Raw genomic sequence first — 18522 nt, forward strand, 5'->3', positions numbered from 1 at the left:
GTGAAAATTTAGGTTTGCAAAGAAGTAGCCCCACCTGTGGTTGCCCAAAGGATGCATCAAGTACGTTGACCTCTGATTGGTTGTCCAAGGCCATGAAAGGCGTATATATTTAGGACCGTCTAGTTGGAAATACATGTACCCAAGTACACGCTTTCAGTCAGTATGGGCCATGGGTACACTTCTCCGAGACGGCGATTGATCCCTCTTCTGTTCCTCCTCCTGCTGAGGTCGACCAGTGTCTTGACAGGACAGACTGAGCCATACAGGAGGGACAGCTTCAGTCCTCTCTTTGAGGGTCAGAATGCCGTGTTTGTGTGCGACCCAAGTGGCCAGGTAAGCGGCACTCTTTCCTACCAGTGGACTCTCAACGATACCCACATTATCGCCACCCGACGCTCCTTCACCATTTACAATGTGCGGGAAAGCGACAGCGGACTTTACAAATGCATTGTGCGAGGAAAGATAATGGACAAGGAGGTTGTGGCTGAACACGCCACTTTTGCGTACGTTAAGAAGGGTGAGTTTACGCTACAGACCGAATACTTATATGGAGACATTAAGCATACGTTTTGTGAATTGTGCGTAAGTGAAAGTCATGAACATTTCTAATTCCTGCCAAGTTGGTAAAACTTTCCTTCCTGGGTGCTGCAGGGTAAGGTTTTATACCTTGCGAACTAAGCCAAGTGTGACGTAAAATTGTGTCATTTCCCGTTAGTTTTACTTGGGAATTAAACACTTCACAAGAACTCTCGGTAATTTGCAATGTGATTTTATGTACATGATGACTTCAGCAGCTATTTATTGCTCGGTAGAAAATCACAGTAAACAGACAAAGGCTAGAGAATACTTATTTGAAGAAGATCTAGTTTTAACATAAACCTATTTGAATTAATTACTTGGCATTAAGTCATTCTCTGGCTTCAATTATTCTATCCTATAGGTACTACCTGTTCACGGCTAATAATAATCACCCGATGAACTAATCTCCCATGCGTCAAACCCAGTAGGTCTAGTAAAAATTGTACCAAAAATAAATCACGGCAAGGTCTTTATTCGAGAGTAGCTTCAGGTACTCGAGCCTTTTTGAAGAAAAGTTCGACTGTGAATCACCGCATCGGTTAGCAAGCTATTACACTCGTGTGCACACACACCCAAGTAGACACAGCTGAAGTAGAGGAGTGGTTTGCAAGATTAATTCATTACAAGTTAGAGGAATAAAAAAGATTTCGAAATATTTGGGGTGGTGCACGTCCACTTTTAATCACCGTAGTCTTTTCAGTACTATGGTAACTTTTCTAACTAACAGAATTAATTGTCTTTTAATTTAGTCTTTGTCATTCACTATTCGCAACCCTTTATTAGCTAGTCCTTATTAAAAGGCTTTATCACATCAAAAGTTTGCAGTCTGCAATAGTCTTCCAACGCTAACCCTGCTTGCAGTAAGGAGGATGCGCAAAATTTGAAAACAATTGTCTCGAGTAGTCAGTTGAATGTAAAACCCATGGATGCAATTTCACCCTGTCTAGAATTTATTTAGAAGCACTAGTCAGGGAAGAAATTTGAAGGTCCTTAAAAATTTGCTGACTGATTTAATATTACGCTCTGAAATAGCCCCAGTTTGATTCGTCACGTTGGGCTTAATATTTCATATTCCTAGACAGCCTCGAAAATTGAGCTAGAAACAGTATTTCACTTCCCTGTGTTATTGAATTTACAATTTGTCAGCCATAAGCAGACTAAAACTTTATCTTATTAAATGTAAAAAGGTCGTGGACTATGGAAACCAAGGCATACATAAAGGTAACTACTAAAGCCAATCTGGATTTCATGAAATCAGTTACAACGTATAAACAACGACAGTACCTTCATCTTGACAATGCATTTATTTCAAACATTACCTACTTAGATAAAATCTAACAATAAGTCACATATCCTTGAGTATCGACAATGTGGACTCCAATAAATCTACTGTGAAGTGTGACTAGTCAGTACTGAAGTAGTGATTTATGTAAACACAGGAACTTGATCCCACGGTTGTGGATGTAATGATATGTTCAGTTCAAGAATGTCTTATTTGGAGGCGGGTAAATACTAACAGAGAAGCTGATATGTTGGCAATGCATTTTCGTCTGCCTAATCTCTCAAAGTAATAGTCAGTGGTGCGCTTCACTGTCTTTCTGGTTTTTTGAACAATACGATGCCCTAACTGCACCGTGTTAACCTTTTCTGTTGGCTCAACTACATGTAAAATGCATTTGCTTTTCACAAACTTTTATTCCTGGGGGCATGTAGTGACGAGCTTTACTAGCGGTGATGGCTGGAATGAGAGGAAAAAAGGTTTCATGAATGTCCTCAGATTTCCCACTGACCATATTGCTTACCCACATCCTACCCACTCGTTTTTGAAATAAATTTTAAAAAAATTAACAGGTTTGTGAGTTTTACACATGCGTACATTATATGTTTAAATATCATCCATGTAGGAAATATTTTATTTTCCGGAGTTGAATTTCTACTACGATCACCTCTTTTACAAACACAAAGGCACAAATTTTTGAGTTGTGGACTTCTTAACTACACACTTTTTTTCTCTATGAGGCCATACCAATGCTTTATAATTGAGTAATTTTCGAAAATTGTAGAGCAAATGAATATTTACGCAGTCACAAATTACAGCAAGAGCTGCCAAGTTGTAATTAATAACAGAATTGATAATGGAAACCACTATTTCCCTTTTTCTTGAATCACCAACACTTGGGCAGACATTGCACCTATTGTTACCTGCATGCAACGTAGTGGCCGGCTAATTCGGCAGCGCTACCGTTAATCTGACTGCTTTTTGCACCTCCTTTCTTCGTACAGTCACCAGTCTGTTAAAATTTACAGTCTGTTACTTCTAGCCCAATCACGAAGCCCAACAAACACGACTGATAAATTTGTAGGTGTAAAAATTTGGATTTCTGGATATTGCAATCCTTTCTTGTGCAAAACTAGAACGGCAATCTGACTGCTTAAAATGCCTTAAAAATTTAATACTCAGGAGTCAGGAATGGTCTAAAAACCTTTAAAGCATAATTTCTACCATAAAATCCCCATCATGGTGTGTAACAATGATGGCAAACATAATGACTTGTGGATGGAAAAGGGGCATATCCATTTGATATTTCCCAGTGTACTTACGAAACAAAAATGCGACTCTTCAATGTTGATAGAACTGCTCCTTTTGCTGTGCTTGCTTTTAGCTGAAACGATGCTCACCCAGGTGGTGGACGAGGGCGTGTCAGTGATTATTCTCTGCAATGTCACAGACAGCAACGTGCCACCGGGGTCAAAAAACTTACGCTATCAATGGCACAACCCAAACGGGACACTAATAAGCAACCGGGGTTTCCTGAGACTCGCCAACATTCGTATCCACGAGTCTGGCGTCTACGTGTGCACTGCGTCAGTTGATGTAAATGGGACCCGCCACGAGGCCAGCCGTGGCACCAATATTCAAGTCAAACGCGGTAAAACGGGCCTAGTCATCAATAATGGCTACTCTCAGGTTTCACACAAAAAGTCATTATATTTACCGTCTGATGACACTAGGGCAAATCAGGAGGTAGACACAAGATAAGGTGCTAAATTTGACTACTTAATAGGTCTAAAACCACCCTCAAGGATGCACCAACTATTGATAGCATTGATGTTTACTTGGTGATTTCGGACACTTTTAAAAGCAATGAAGCAAATGTGAGCTCGTTACTTGCAGATAATTCTGGGGTTTCGCCGACTTGAAAATGCTTAGACAAGTTAGACGGTCGACTTGCAATGAACCCTTTAGTTGCTTTTGATTGGTTAAGTGCTAATAACTTACTTACAATCCGAGGTAATTGAAAAGAAACTCAAACCATATTAACTTATCAAATAAAACCTTGAAACACCGTCAACAAATAAATTATGTCTGGCCAAATATCAGTTGCATTCATTTGGGGTCATAATGAAATAAAAGAAGGTGGGACTCGATGCCACCAAAACATCTGGAAAATTGTCGGGTTGCTCACACAGATGAGAAATTTCTGGTTCCGTTAATGTATGGAATGCATGGGACCCAATACAGGGATGGATTGGCATCAGGAGACTGGAAACGCCCATTACGAAGTGCAACAACATGACACTTTGGCCAGTTAGATGCTCGACCCCGTCATCATTTTATTACCTGTTTCCACAGATCATTTTATTGCCAAAAAATTCACAAAGTACTGAGGCAATGTCGGTAAAGCAGAGCAACAAACATACTCATTCATGTATTGCACTCGATACTAACCAAAATGCACAATCGCCGTGGTGGTAGTGGAGAGGTAGGGGGACTTACAACTCCTGTGGATACGTTTTATGCAGAGGAAAGTGTCAGGGAAACAGTTAAAGACAGGTGCGTTAGACATTTATAGGAAAAGGCTTATTTCGATTTTCTGTGGATTGACAGAAATTTGGCAACCATGATACTGTTCATTTTTTAACTAACACAGCCGTTAACATGGCAATTCGCAAATAGGACAACTGAAAGCTAATCAGTTACTTGCATTTTATCACCAGTCAAAAAAGAAAAGTATGCTAAAAATCTAGGTTAAGTAGGATTGTCGGAAAAAATTAAGCGCTTTGTATTTTCGACCAAATGAAGCGCATAGTGAATGAGAGGATAATTCTGCAATAACTGTGAATGACAGACATGCTTCTCGACTTGCTTTAGCAGGCAACGTGATCTTCCCTGGTCTCTCAGGCCACACCATCCACGTGCTGGAGACCAGTCCCGTTCACCAGACATGTCGAGTGGAGAAGCACCACCCTGGCGCAAATTACACCTACCACTGGCTAGGCCCCCACCGACAAAAGATCGCCGATGGCAGTCAACTAACAATTGATTACGCTCTGCGCTCCCGCCACTCGGGCGCCTACACCTGTGTCGCCAAGTCCATTCAGGCTGCGCATCGCGATCTTGAGGGCACCGTCTACGTCATCGTTTTGCGTGAGTCTCACACACACCACACAATTACTAAACATCTTAGTTAGCAGTTAACTGCTATCAAGTAAAAAGCCGTTTCGTCTGCAAATGCCGCACTTCATCTTCCACACTGTGGCATTGTCCTACCACTGTAGCAACCTCCTACCATGGGCTTTTGACAAGAAAGGGAAAATGAAGGAAATGGATGACGTGCCTTGTGTCTGCATTTGACGTCATTCTGAAAAGAGCACACTTTCTCTCCTTAAGGAGGACTAGGAGGAGAAGGAAGAGGGGGCGGAGGAGGAGGCGACAGTGCGCTACTCCTCCTACTCCTCCTCCTCCTCCTTCTATTCGTTAGAAACTCGTGTCGATTGCAAAGCAACTCGTACCAATCGTAGTTGTCGAGTCATTCTATTTGGGTCTAACTGACTGAAGCACCATCTCTCAGGACAACATCTTCCACGTTAATGACTCCCACGAATGATGATGGTAATGATAATGGTGATGAACGGCTGTTTTGACTGCTAAGTGAATGATTGGGTCATTAGGCGAAACGAGGTGGAATTCAAGCAATTGCTGCATTCTTGGCTGCGATTTCGCTAAGTGGCAATTTGACTCTGAAAAGCGGTCTCACATCCGACTTGGAAGCTGGCCAGTTGCAAAGCGCAGACGAAAGTGGGTCATCATGGCGGATTTGGGTTTATGTTCAACACCACCGCTTCGTGGGTTATGAAAGTGTCGTTTTACTGCACATAATGCCCCACCGCACTGGTCACCAGTTAGGCAGGAATCTACAAATACCTTGAATGCAACCATGCGCACAACGGGAAGGTGATAAATGAAGGAAGAGGACGAGAGCGGAACGCATTGGTTTGTAAATAATTGCGTCTATGGGACCACTGCCAATTCATGGACTTATCCAGAGAGGTCTGATTTCGATGTGCGAAGATTTGACGAATGCGAATCTTCCAGTGACGAAAAGTGCTCATGGGAGCTGCGTCTTCTGGTAATCGATTCAACGGAATCGCACAGAGTTGTCAATCTCTTCAGAGCGAGGTCAAACATAATGATGACTTGGGATGCCCTTCTGCCTCCTCCCAGTAATTCGTGCTTCGCTTCACTTGGAGTGCACAAAATGCAGCCTTTGCTACTGCTCAAGAAAGCACAAGCATAGCACTTCTTCACTGCGACTTTGACCAAACAGAGTCCCACTTCTTTCTCGTAACCGTCGAAGGAGCACAGAACAGCAGGTCTCATGTGCGTCATTCATGCATGCGCTTATTTGCTCGTTTGTTTAATAGTAGAACAGCCACATTTGGTGACCACACAGGAATGTGTTGATAGGGAAGTAATGATCATTACACGGGGTTGCATCCGTTTTTGAGGTCACCGATTGACATTGCCTCATAACAACCAAATAATTATACCATCTGTCATTACCCTATGTTGTTGGCTTTGGATTAGCAAAGGGAAACAGGCAGGTCTGTAAGGTTGGTCAGTTAGAAAAGATAAGCAGATGGAGTTTTGCAATTCAAACACCCCTGTAAACTGTGCCTCATAGGAATACGAAGCCGTTTGATGAAACACTTTATTGCATTCAGAAGCACCAAATAAAGTGATGGACGTCCTCTGTCTGGGCAAGATCTGTCAAGTGCTCATATGGGGGTAATAAATGAGGCGATTCCAATCACTCTGAGGAACACATGTGAGGCGGCCAAACCAACACGCACTGTTCTCACATTACGAGGTAGGGAAATGGAGCGAAGTCGCCTTAAAGTCGTTATTCGTTGGAGCAAGCATCACTGCAATCCACAATCCCTGCACAACGAAACAGCGCGTTTGCTTCTTGAAATACACCATCCATCACTGGCCACCTCCGTTTCCATACCACTCACTGCTCAACTGCTCATGCAATTACGCATGTGGGTGTCCAATACTAAAAAAGGCGAGCATCCTCACTTGGGAGAAGGTCAGGGTCATGTGTAGGATGGGATGAGGCAGCTCCTCGTGCAATTACTGCTTGGTCTTCAATAGGAAGCTTCCAGTGATCAGTCGCATCTGCAGTCCACCACATGCACTCAATACACAGTCTTCTGGGAGTAAGGTGATGCCTTAGAAGTGGAGGGTGGGTAGTGAGTGGACAGGTCTGGGATAACCAGTCAGGTTGTTGTTCGCCTCACGAATGCTTGAATACAACACGCAAAGCATTTCTCATCACAGGCCTGTCGGTCAGTCAGTGGTTCAACAAAACCTAACCTGGAAAGCAGTTTTACAACGCACGTATTACAAGTGAAAGCCACATCAGACAGCCTTTCAAGGTAATTTCCTCCTGTCACTCATCAATATATCTGAGGCCTGCTTACTTAGTAGACTCCACAAATTCCCCTTCTCCATTGATGGTTGTGCAAACTCATTGTTTCAACAACCACTTTAAACATCACTGTACTCACTCCACCCTGTCACCAGGCACACGTCATTCTCCCTCCTCCATGACCAAGATTAGAGGACACTCCTCAACACGATGTATCCACTTCGTGTGATTTATCACCAGGACTCTATTTTGGGAAGCATTTCTTGACAATGCGCTCCACTGCCACGCTTCCTCCAAGTACCAGTAAGTTCGCAGTACGAGTCACTCCTGCAGCTTCGGAGCCGACTTCGAATCACACACTCTGCATTCAACCGACACTGCATGACATGAGGGTTCGAAATAACAGAAAGGTAGGACAGACCACAGTAGAGACTATCTCAGCTTCGAACTGCGCACACAGGCAACGCCACTTGACAAGTGTCTGTGTGTTATGCCAATTCGTTGCAGCGAGCTACACCAAATACTGCGCTCACTTTATTGTCACCCCGTTCTCTTACCACTTTCCGTCACAGTGTCATTCTCGAAACACCACCAACAATTCTTGCAATACCAATGACTCGAAATGCATAATTTGTGCAACTTCAAGTGAACGCCAATTTACCATCTTCTACCAATGAGAACGTCTCCGCACCCCATCCGCTTTCCAACTCCCCTCGTTAATTCAACCAATTCTCCTCAGCTCTTCGGGAATTCTTCCAACTACGAGTGATTTGTGAGGACTGCCTTTGGGATATTGCAAATTTAGGAGAGAACTGATTCTGTTGATAATTTGCACTTCCTAGAACTGAGTGTCCACTGAATTACACGCTGCCAAATTCACACTGCTTACTCTCTGCCCTTTGAATTACCACCCACAACTTCTCATTCCTTAAAAGAATGTGCATGCCATCATGCTTGGTCAAGTCCGATCCCCCTAGCACGCCTGGTTGGTGAATGCAGCTACTGCACACTCAGGTCGTGCCCATCTCTCCTCCTCCTCCTCCTCCATGCGAAAATGGCGTCACGACTACACAGTGCTGCGGAGAGTCTGTGTCAGGCTCATGGTTTTCAGTTCTGTGATGGAAAGTGCAACACAAGGAGGTGAAATAGACACCAGTTCACGTTGCGTTGTTCAGGCATTCATGCACAAGTTTGGTTTGAAGAGCACATTTAGTGACTTTCCACCCACTCTTCGGCATGAGAGTATCCGATGGTCTAATTCCCCAAAACTGCAGTACATCTATTTTTGGTCACAGACGAGATTGTTGTAACAATGAGCATATCAGACAATATTTCTTAAAGTGTATTAGGCATAAATGAAAATGCTACCTGATAGCAAATGGCAAACGTTCGGTGTTTTTAGTTTCATTTGATAATTATTTATTTTTCAGGGATCATAATATTTATCTTGTCTTCCCTAATATATCCCCCGAAACCAATTTATAAGTGCAGCTTTGTTGAGTTATATAAGTTTCTCAAAATTTTGCTATCTTTAAAGTTTTCGTCGATTTGCAGCCCTACGTTTTCAAATATCTACCTTGTCGGAGAACCTGCGTATAGGAGGCTTCACGCACAGGCGGGTGTCGATACCTTACCTGCCTTTCCCTGTGGGTGTGACTCAGGAGCAGTTCGAATATACATGGATAAGCCCCGAGGGCCAACCAGTGACTCCTCAGCCCAGTCCCGAGATGTACGTCCAACTGCAGTCGCCCCAACAGTTCGGCCTTTACACCATTCGTGTACGCGGCATCCACTCCGGCTATTCACATGAACTGCAAAGTGACGTCCTTCTGCAAAGTAAGAGTTTTCCGTACCTTCGCTTTTACCTTGGATGGTGGAAATATGGCTAGATCATGACCCTTAAGCCAAAGGTATTGCCTCCAACTGGAGGAATTTGATAAAAAAGGAAATATTTTACCTAAATAAGATTAGCCTTCTGTCAATGGAAAAATACGGCATTGTAATTAGTACTGTTTGTACAATTAATTGAAAATGTATGACATGTTTTTTTGTTAAGAACATTTCCAATTAATAAAATAATGATACCACATTATTTTTAATAAATTTGTATACGATTTTTAGTAATTCCAAGTTTTTTATGGTAAAATTTGTGAAGAATGGAAGTAAACCCTAGCATTTGAGAAAACCTATAATAACAAGGGTTCATTATACAAGGTAACAAAATCTCAGCTCTGTTTACCAAACACCGCAATTCCAACTTCATTTGAGATTGGAATTCAACCAAGGCTACCAAGCTTTGAAGCTGTTGTTTTCTTAACTGCAAGGACAAGTACACAAAACTCCTGTACATTCACAACTAATTTCTTTAAAAAAATTAGGAGGCGCAAAATGTTACCAATAGGTAGTTGATGCATTGGTGCCTTTTGCCAATATAAAACAGTTATTATCTTCGAAATCTCGAATAAATTTCCTTCTACATTAGTTTGATTTCGTAACAGCTTGGTCAGTAGTCGATTGTCGCTGTGGTGCGATATTTGTAGTTGGCTAATGAATTACTGACACTCAAAAGTTTTCTATTGCATATAGTAGATTAAATGAATTTCAATTAACTTAAAGGTTTCATATAATACGACCTCTAAAAGGAATTAGCATTTCCTGAGTTACAACGAAACATGTGGTATTCGAGATTAATCGGCAAGTTTTCGAGGAAGAACCTGATTGCTCTCCTGTTTTACAGTGAATCCGGATGACTATTCACTACGAATCTCGGGCCAGGGGAGCCAAATGTTTCCAAACTCACGAGTCGAGGTTCTCTGCGAGGTGCAACCGTTGCACCCGGGTGCTAAGGTGCGGTGGGTGAACGCGCAGAACTTAATGGTGGCGTCCGATGGCCGTCTCATGATCGAGCGCTTCAAGAACGGCAACGAGGGTAGCTACTTCTGTGAAGCCTTCCTTCCAGATGGAAACATTCTCCTGAAGGTGTGCCATCCTTTACATTCTTATCTTCCTTAATCTTCCCTTAGCATTCCTTAATCAGTCTTCAGGTGAATAGCTTTTGTTTCTCACAGCCTTGAAGAATTGCAAGTTTCAAGTTTCTTCCTAAATATCATGTAGAGGTTTTTGCCACATACACGGGGATCCCGGATGAAGTTGTTGTCCATTGCAGAAAGCTTGGCTTCTGAAAGTTAATATTCGACGGCCGCAATTATCACACTAGAGTCATATCCCTACATATTGTCCAAGTTCTACATGGGCTGACTACTTTTCTAATCAAATCTGTCCAGTTGAGTGATGTATTGGAAATGGACGTTGTTACTACCTGTCGAATTTTCAGAATACATTGAGCATTGCCCTAGGAAGAGAATAAAATATTTCGACTAAAAAAATTTCGTCAAATAAGTTAAATTCCGCTTAAAAACAAGTGCTCCATGGTAATTAAGGTGTAATTAGAGACTCGAGCTTGAGGCAACTGAAAATACTTCATTTGGTTGTAAGCAAAGACAACTTCTCACCTGTTTTGCATATAAATTATCTAAAATATGCTTTTCAGGTAAATGAAGGAACGTATTATTGTCTAACATTCCACTAATGATTAATCTACCACCTCATTAAACGCCAAGGAAACAGGTATATGATGAGTCGTGGGAGGTGATTTGGCTTTCTTTATTGAGTTTAGAAAAGGTGATTTTAAAATATAGTCTTTGTTGTTATTTTGACGGATTTTATAGAAAAACACCACCACGTTCAAAGATTGAAAGGTAACACTGCAATATTCTGTTGTCTTAAATTCTCTTACTGTAACAAGTTCCCTCGGGAATCTACGATTCATTTTTGCATCCAAGCCTCTTTAATAATATCTCCCATTACAATTATAAGACATGTTTTGGCTTAGAATCAAAGATAAACAGATAAACGTATCCACTCCGGCGATATTTTTCCCAGTTTGAATGACAGCAGGCGATAAAAATATAAATAGGTTATTGATGGCACACATGACTATAATCTAAAACGCCTCTACTCCTCAACCTCAATTCTCAAGTCTGATTTTCTAGGCACTTAGTCAATAGTTTTTATTTTGGCCTTTAAGTATCTTAAGGAATGAAAAATTACCCAAGACAGAAATCCCACAAATAGACAAATTATTTTAATCAACTTTTCTCCGTCGAAGTTCACCGCATCATCCGAGCCTGTGGATTGGCACGTAGACTGCATTTGTCATAAAGCATATTCGAAGTAAAATTAGCTCTTCTATTATTAAATTGACAGAAGAGAACAATAAAAATGCAGATAGCGTAAACTTGCCTTAACAATCGGGGAGAATTGGCTAAGGTTCAATAGCACATGTCCGGCCTCGAGCGTTCTTTCATCAAGCAAAAGCAACTCGTTTTGTTCTAGTCATACCAATAGAGTCGAAATTGCAAACGGAACTTGTCCCCTTGAACGGCGGGGTCTAGCTGACAGCTCTCCTGGTGATGGGGTTATTTGCTATTCGCCTAACATGCTGCCAAGAATTTGCTGATATCAAATGAGAAGTTCAAATGTTAAATGCAGATAAAATATATTAGAAATACTTAATTTAGAGGTAAAATACACTTGGAATGAAGCTATTGCAAGTTTGGATGCCGTTTTCGGGTCGTAGACTACGTGTATTGAAATTGCTAGATCAATAGACAATTCATTGGATTTATGCACTGTTGAAAAGATTCATTAACGCAAATAAACTTAAAGTAAGGAAGTAATCAGACGTTGTTTAGTGAATGGATCAACTAAAGAAGCCACGAAGTGGGTTGTAGTATATAGGGGAACAGCAGTTGCTAAAACTGCTCGGTCACTTTCCTATAAGCCTGTAACCATGGCACTGTTGCAAAGTTGTATTTATTTTTGAAGTATCAAACCGCTTTGCAATACGTTTCCCTTTATTTTCTTTAAAATCCTTTGTTACTACTGCTCTGTGTGCTCCACAAATGATATTTTAGCCCTAGAGGTAGGTAGCTGATAAAAAAGGAGGGGTAGTATTAATGAAGTTTACCAAAAAGCATCACATGTGAGCCAACGGTTAAATTAGATAAAATCTTTTCTTTTACCAAATAAATGCAATGATTTTGACAAGTAATGGAAAGATCACTTTGGGACATATTGTGAGATAATATAATAAAAAAATCCTGTCCAACTTAACTCACAAAATCTAATCTTTTTCAAGCATTTCTTCAAGTGTCTCATAAATGCACAGAAAGGCTGGTGGGATGTTCACAGAATTGGCATTAACCAGACATATGTCATCAAGGTAGCGACAGAGACCACGGAGACTAAAGAACCCGAGTAGCTAAGTTGCAGTTAAGACAAATACCGCTCTACTACAAGCGAGAGAAGAGGAAAGGTCGAAAATCTTATACAATGGAAATGCCATCTAGTATTATTATAATAGTCAGTATACTATTTACAGATTAATGATATCATACACTTTTACTTAGCAACTCTTCCTCCAACTGGAAAATGGGACAGAAATCGGCGCAGATGGGATTGAGGGTGACAGTGGCAGTTCCTACACTATCCACATTGCGAGCTACCCCTCGCACTTCACCTATGATGACGCGGTTGAACTGCACTGCATTGTGCAACCAGATGCCAATGGTGTGACTTTCGAATGGACGAAAGACGGCCAAGTGATAGGGAACAATCAAGTCCTCGATATCCCTGCCTTCGGTAGGCAAGATACTGGTAAATACCAGTGTCGTGCGACTATCCAGTCCGTTGTCAAATATGCGGAGGAAATTTTGACTCTACCCTCTGAAGATACTTGGGGTGAGTAGGAACTCAGAAGAGAATGTAGCGTAGACACGAAGATGGACTGATGTTCTCATATCAAATCTCGCTTTAGTTGTGCACATTGACTATATATCAAAAACTGGTCACAAATTTCAACCTAACAATATAATTTCCAAATGAGATTTAAAGTCTTGAATGCCCAGCCTGATGGGGATCAAATCAGTCAAAAGCTTTGTCTACAAATGCTCATCTGAAAATTGCACAGCGTTGCACTTCCTTCTGGTTTATGTTAAACAGTCCTTATTTTGTTTCTAGTATTAAAGTCCGTTTGCACTAACACTGAAATCACCTCTAAAATATAATGACGGCACACATTACTACACAATTTCAGAAATATTACTAAGGTGATAGTCGTATTAATAAAAAAGTGCAACATTAATCAACTCTTGGGTCTAGTTTGCACCATAAGGTTAATAATCACGTCTCCCAACTTAAAAAAGCATTGCCTTGGTCTTAGTTAAGCCCATCTTGAGAAGTTGTAAGAATGCATCTCGAATACAGCCTGATGTCTTTAGATAGAATGGCCTGCCTGCATAAAATATGCTATCTCGTAGCGTTTATCAAAAACGTGTTCATAAAATTAGGGGTTTGCCAGTGTAAGAACTCTTAAAAGTGTACAGAGACCGATCTATCATTAATCATGTTGTAGTGGCGTGTAGTGATGTGAGAAGACATTGTACTAGTGCAGATTGATCGTGTAAATGAACGTTGCGATGAGGCAAAGACGCTTACTCCATCCCCCTTCATGATTTATTGATAGAACGGTGAGTGGACGATTTGTCTATGCCTCCGAGTAGATCAAACAGTTAACTCCAATGCATTTTGTCGAAAAGGTTCTACAGTCATTAAGCAAAAGGTTGTTTTCAAGACTCAACTAAATCGGGAAACAGGCTTTGAACAATAAATTACAAAAGAAAAATAGTACATGGTCCGGTAATATTGAGACGCATTGGTCTGCATTTCATTCTGCGTAGGATGCAGTGTTTTATACACTGCCGAGTCGGTAAAAGAGGGCATATATATAAGTAAATATGCATTCATGTTAGCCCAAATCGGGCCAGTATTTCCCTTCCAGGAGATTCAATTAAAAGGGATGGGTGCTTTTCAGATGCAATAGTAAAAACTATCGACCAATTAATCCCAAACCCAATAATTTTGGGGCTAAGAGGAATTTAGTAGGTTACATTTCCTTATAAATATAGTAAACGAACTTTATTTATTGGCTGAGAAATTCACACCCATTGAGGTACAGGTTAACGAATGGACTGCAATAAATTACTTCTTAATGCACCTTGTAATATCTCCTGATATCTTTTAGAACAACTAACACCACTTCGTAATGCAATTAAAATGCACTGTAATAATATAATCCCTTGGATTTTACGTATTCTTCCTGAAAAGTCATCGGAAGTTTCTTCCAGATGGGAAACATAGCATATGGTTTGTTTGACATATTTGAGCGAAAGTGGATAGTGGAGCATGTCAGTACATTTTATGATATCGTAGGTAAGTCGCAGGTAAAATTTTGCACTTACACTTTCTTACACTTTCTTTTTTCTGCATTAAATCTTATTCTCTTTAATGAGATATTCTGCCCTCACTCATAGAACATTAATTCGCATGTATCAGGACTAAAATATCTAGAGTATGCTTGATCAAAAAAGCAAACGATTTAGCAAAGCTAATAAGTACCATAACTTTGAAGCGTAATCCAGCAATGCTGAAACGATCCACTTTAGAGTTGGCTATGGGTCCGAGAGTGGTGAGCGCCGGTGCGTTCAAGCCCTTTCAAATTGAGTGTACCTCCCATCGGTCGGGTGTTCGACCGTCAGTAGTGTTCTCATCCGATGCCAATATCACTATTGACAGCCAGTTCCAACTTCTCTTTCCTGCTGCCCAAAGGGTCATTATCTCCGTACCCAGAGGTCTTTCTACCGTCTACAACGGAATGTCTATTCGGTTTGTTGGGTGCACGTCACCAGTTTTACAACTGCGCTAGCACATTCCGATTTTTGCTATCATATTGTCTTATTTCCCCATTTCCTTACAATCTTTAAGTTCATTTGTTTGATTTATGAATTGTCATTCAAAGTTTTTAAAAAATACGTGGATTCAAAACCTACTTTTGCTAATATAGTACCAGGAAATCGTGCAAACGTGGAAGTAGCCCTGTATAGTTTCAAAAAATAAACTAAAATGCGTTTGATCTTATTTTTAACCAGCAAAATCGTTCAGCTTTAGCTTGAATTTACGTGGCAGCATTCCTCAAAGTTCAATGAAACTGATACTTACTTTCCAATCCGTGAACCTGCCTTATGCTAAATCATTGTTAAAGGCTGCCTACTCTATGAAGAGGAGACGATTTCCTCTTTTTTGATACTAAAAGATGTTTGACATTCTCACTTTAAACCTCTATGAATCTCCATATTTTCCTGAAGAAGACTATTCAAAATGTATGCTATGATTAGTCAGTATGACTTGTGAAAGTGCCATGATAGCTCAAACTGATTCATAATTCTGTAAAATGAATCGAAGTCAACCCTTTGGATGGGGTACAAAGAAACCTGAAGCTCTCGATTAAATTAATAATGAATAGCAATAAACGGTGCGTTGTAGGTCGGTCTTCAAATGGCTCATTTAATGTGCTGGAGAAGACGTGCAGCTAGAAAGGTGACGCATTGTAGCAGTCTGGTTTTTTGTGTCGGAACTTTTCTTCCAAATGTGGTAAATACCAGTCATGCAAAAGTCATAGCACAACAGCAGCAAGCAGCATTATAAATGGCATACTTGGTCCAGACACAAAAGCCCATTTGAAATAACTCTCTCTACCCTCGGATAGACGAGCCTAAACACATTTTCTGAGCATTCAAGACATCCTTAAAAGGCAATTTTCTTATGTTCCATGCTTTGTGTAATGCGTCTAAAAACCTGAAATACAACAAATGATTCAGATACTTTGAACCTATGTGAAATTAAAATGACCTTTCACTGATCCCATTCTTGTGCAAAGTACTTATTGCCCAATTTGATGTGTCGTTTTGCTTCTAAATTGTGCCTCAATTAACCAGAAAACATACTGCTTAGTAAGGATTGCTTTTCGTGATTATTCCCTAGATGCCTTCTGAATAACGTCTACTCGAAGCAGTCGCGTATATTCATTCAAGACTCCTGCCCCACGAAACAGATCAGCTGTCTCAGTGGCGAGTGCGTCCTCATTGACAAGATTTGCAATGGCGTCAATGACTGCAGGGATGGCTCCGATGAGAGCGAACAATTTTGCTGTGAGATTGCTAATTTAACCCTAACTAAACGCATTAGACTAAGTGTTGAAATGCATTACAGCCTCCTTATTATTAGCTTTTGTCATCATCAGCTGATGAATGTGAAAAGACAGTTAATTTGAGTGGGTCCCTGAGTCCCGCAAAAGAACTGCTCCAGTAATAAAATATCGTGAACCTATTTTAGGCACCTTAAACGATTTTAATGAATACCAGGATGCATCGGAGTCGTCTATACCAAGACTTCCCAAAGACGAAGTGATACATAATACTCTGGTAGAATATGCATTGTCGGCGTGGAGAACGAATTGGGGCCACTGGCAGAACTCAAAGGCCAGCCCACCCGACAAAGAAATAATAGCGGAGCCCTTAAGTGGCTCTTACCAAAACCGAGAACTAAACGAACACTTAGTATCACATAGCCCCTCTCCTCTTTTGGTCAACCTCCTATGTCAGCCATCACAACGTAGTCGGTGTTGTAAGGGAACACCCACGAGCCAACCGTGCCAGTTATCAAATTTTCATGGAAATGGGAAGACACCTAATCCCAGCGCCACAGACCCCTCTTGGCAATCCCACTGGATCTGAGTTTAGCCCTGTTTGGAAGTGTGCTAAGAAAGAGAAAACGTGCTGGCTACCTCTCATGTCCACATAATTAGTATCTGTTAAGGTGGACAGCTCCGTAACAAGCTTTTCCAAATGGTTCACCGATGGTTGCCTTTCAGTTATTAACAGTCTTCCTGCAGAACACGGGGCTTGGGTGGCTGCCGAAGATGATCGCTGTTTCGAACATTCTTTTAGGGATTGTCAAAAATTCTCCCTTCCGCGGCACGTGACCTTCTTTCATCACGCTAAGATTTGTCATGCTTCCGTAGAAATCGGGATAGTTGTTCTTTAGGATGAATTCTGCTTTCCGCTACCGCCAATGTAGCTCCTCGAGACATCCCTGAAGACGAAAGAAAACACTACTCGTGCAGAATATATGCATATTTGACACACATTTAGGCTTGGGGCTACTGGTGTGGCCCGGAGGTCAGGACGCTCGGCGATGGCACAATGGCGGAGTCCCTAAATGACCCCTTTTACCAAAGCCGAGGGTTAAACAAACAATTAACAGCTTACATGCGCAAACAGAATTTGGTCTGCTTGCCATTCGGAGACTTAAGTCAGACTTTATTTAAACTCGGTCCCATTGCCAATTTTTCCAGTTCTACACATTTTTAATAAGATGACGCTGCAGTTTCGAAAAATGTATTTTTATTAGCTTGAATGAACTAATTTATGCGTCTGATATATTGAAATTGAACTTAATTAATTGGGGTTAATTATTTTCAATCCAATTCAAAAGATATTACAGAATAAGGTGGCGATGTGCCCACGGTTTGTATTTATTCACATGAATGTGTTTAAGTGATCAAATGAAACCCAGGTAGCGAAACTGACTGGTACCTGCTACAAGAGCTCTTTTGCTAGTCCGAGTGGAATAAACACACTAAGGATTCGCTTTAATTTCCACGTAGTAATGCGTAACAAACGATTTCATTTATGGTTTGGGAACATTCAATTGTCTTTGAATTTATTAGCGTCTGGATATAACCTTAATAAAACCTTGAGAAAAATAGCAATGATCCTTATATGCAATTTACTGCTGAAAAACTACCCATATTCCGCATTTGGAGCTGAATTCAGGTATCCTGTTGATAGCTGCTGTACCTGAAACTGTGTTATGCATTTTCGGACCATTAAAGAAAAAATTTTTTATAGCTGGCTAAAAATACGCCAACGGGAACTTCATAAAATTGCAGCAGTTGTTTACAACCTAGTGATTGCAAGGTAGACCACGTAAAATGCAGCATCAATATGTGCTCCACGAACTAGGCGAGCGATATGGAGGTTGCATTTTAGCGGACAAAGAATCCTAAGCCTTCTCTATATTGCATAAGTTGGATTGGAATATAAGCTAACGTTGACGCAAGAAGTTATGTGACTTCAGGTGTTATAAATAAATATGGACAATTATCGAATGCTACTTGCCAAAACTTACAGGGGTCTTGGGAACCATACAAGGCAACGATCTTAGTGAATACAAAGAAAAATAAATTTTCAATTGCATCAAGGAATTT

General features: G+C 40.9%; 1 protein-coding gene across 1 annotated transcript; it reads left to right on the forward strand. All coding sequences in view use genetic code 11, as the record gives it.

Moving 5' to 3' along the window:
- Window positions 1-162: 162 nt before the first annotated feature.
- EGR_02231 (Contactin-1) lies at window positions 163-17475 on the forward strand (the record flags this gene model as incomplete). Its single annotated transcript, XM_024491480.1, has 12 exons — window positions 163-517; window positions 3243-3509; window positions 4733-5008; window positions 5908-6084; window positions 7536-7705; window positions 8273-8537; window positions 8850-9131; window positions 10033-10274; window positions 12767-13097; window positions 14861-15080; window positions 16236-16402; window positions 17405-17475. The coding sequence occupies 12 exons, from the start codon at window positions 163-165 to the stop codon at window positions 17473-17475; spliced, it is 2823 nt and encodes a 940-aa protein (XP_024353986.1).
- Window positions 17476-18522: the final 1047 nt, after the last annotated feature.

The sequence above is a fragment of the Echinococcus granulosus genome, assembly GCF_000524195.1.
Source record: "Echinococcus granulosus chromosome Unknown EG_S00010, whole genome shotgun sequence".
NCBI lineage: Eukaryota > Metazoa > Platyhelminthes > Cestoda > Cyclophyllidea > Taeniidae > Echinococcus > Echinococcus granulosus.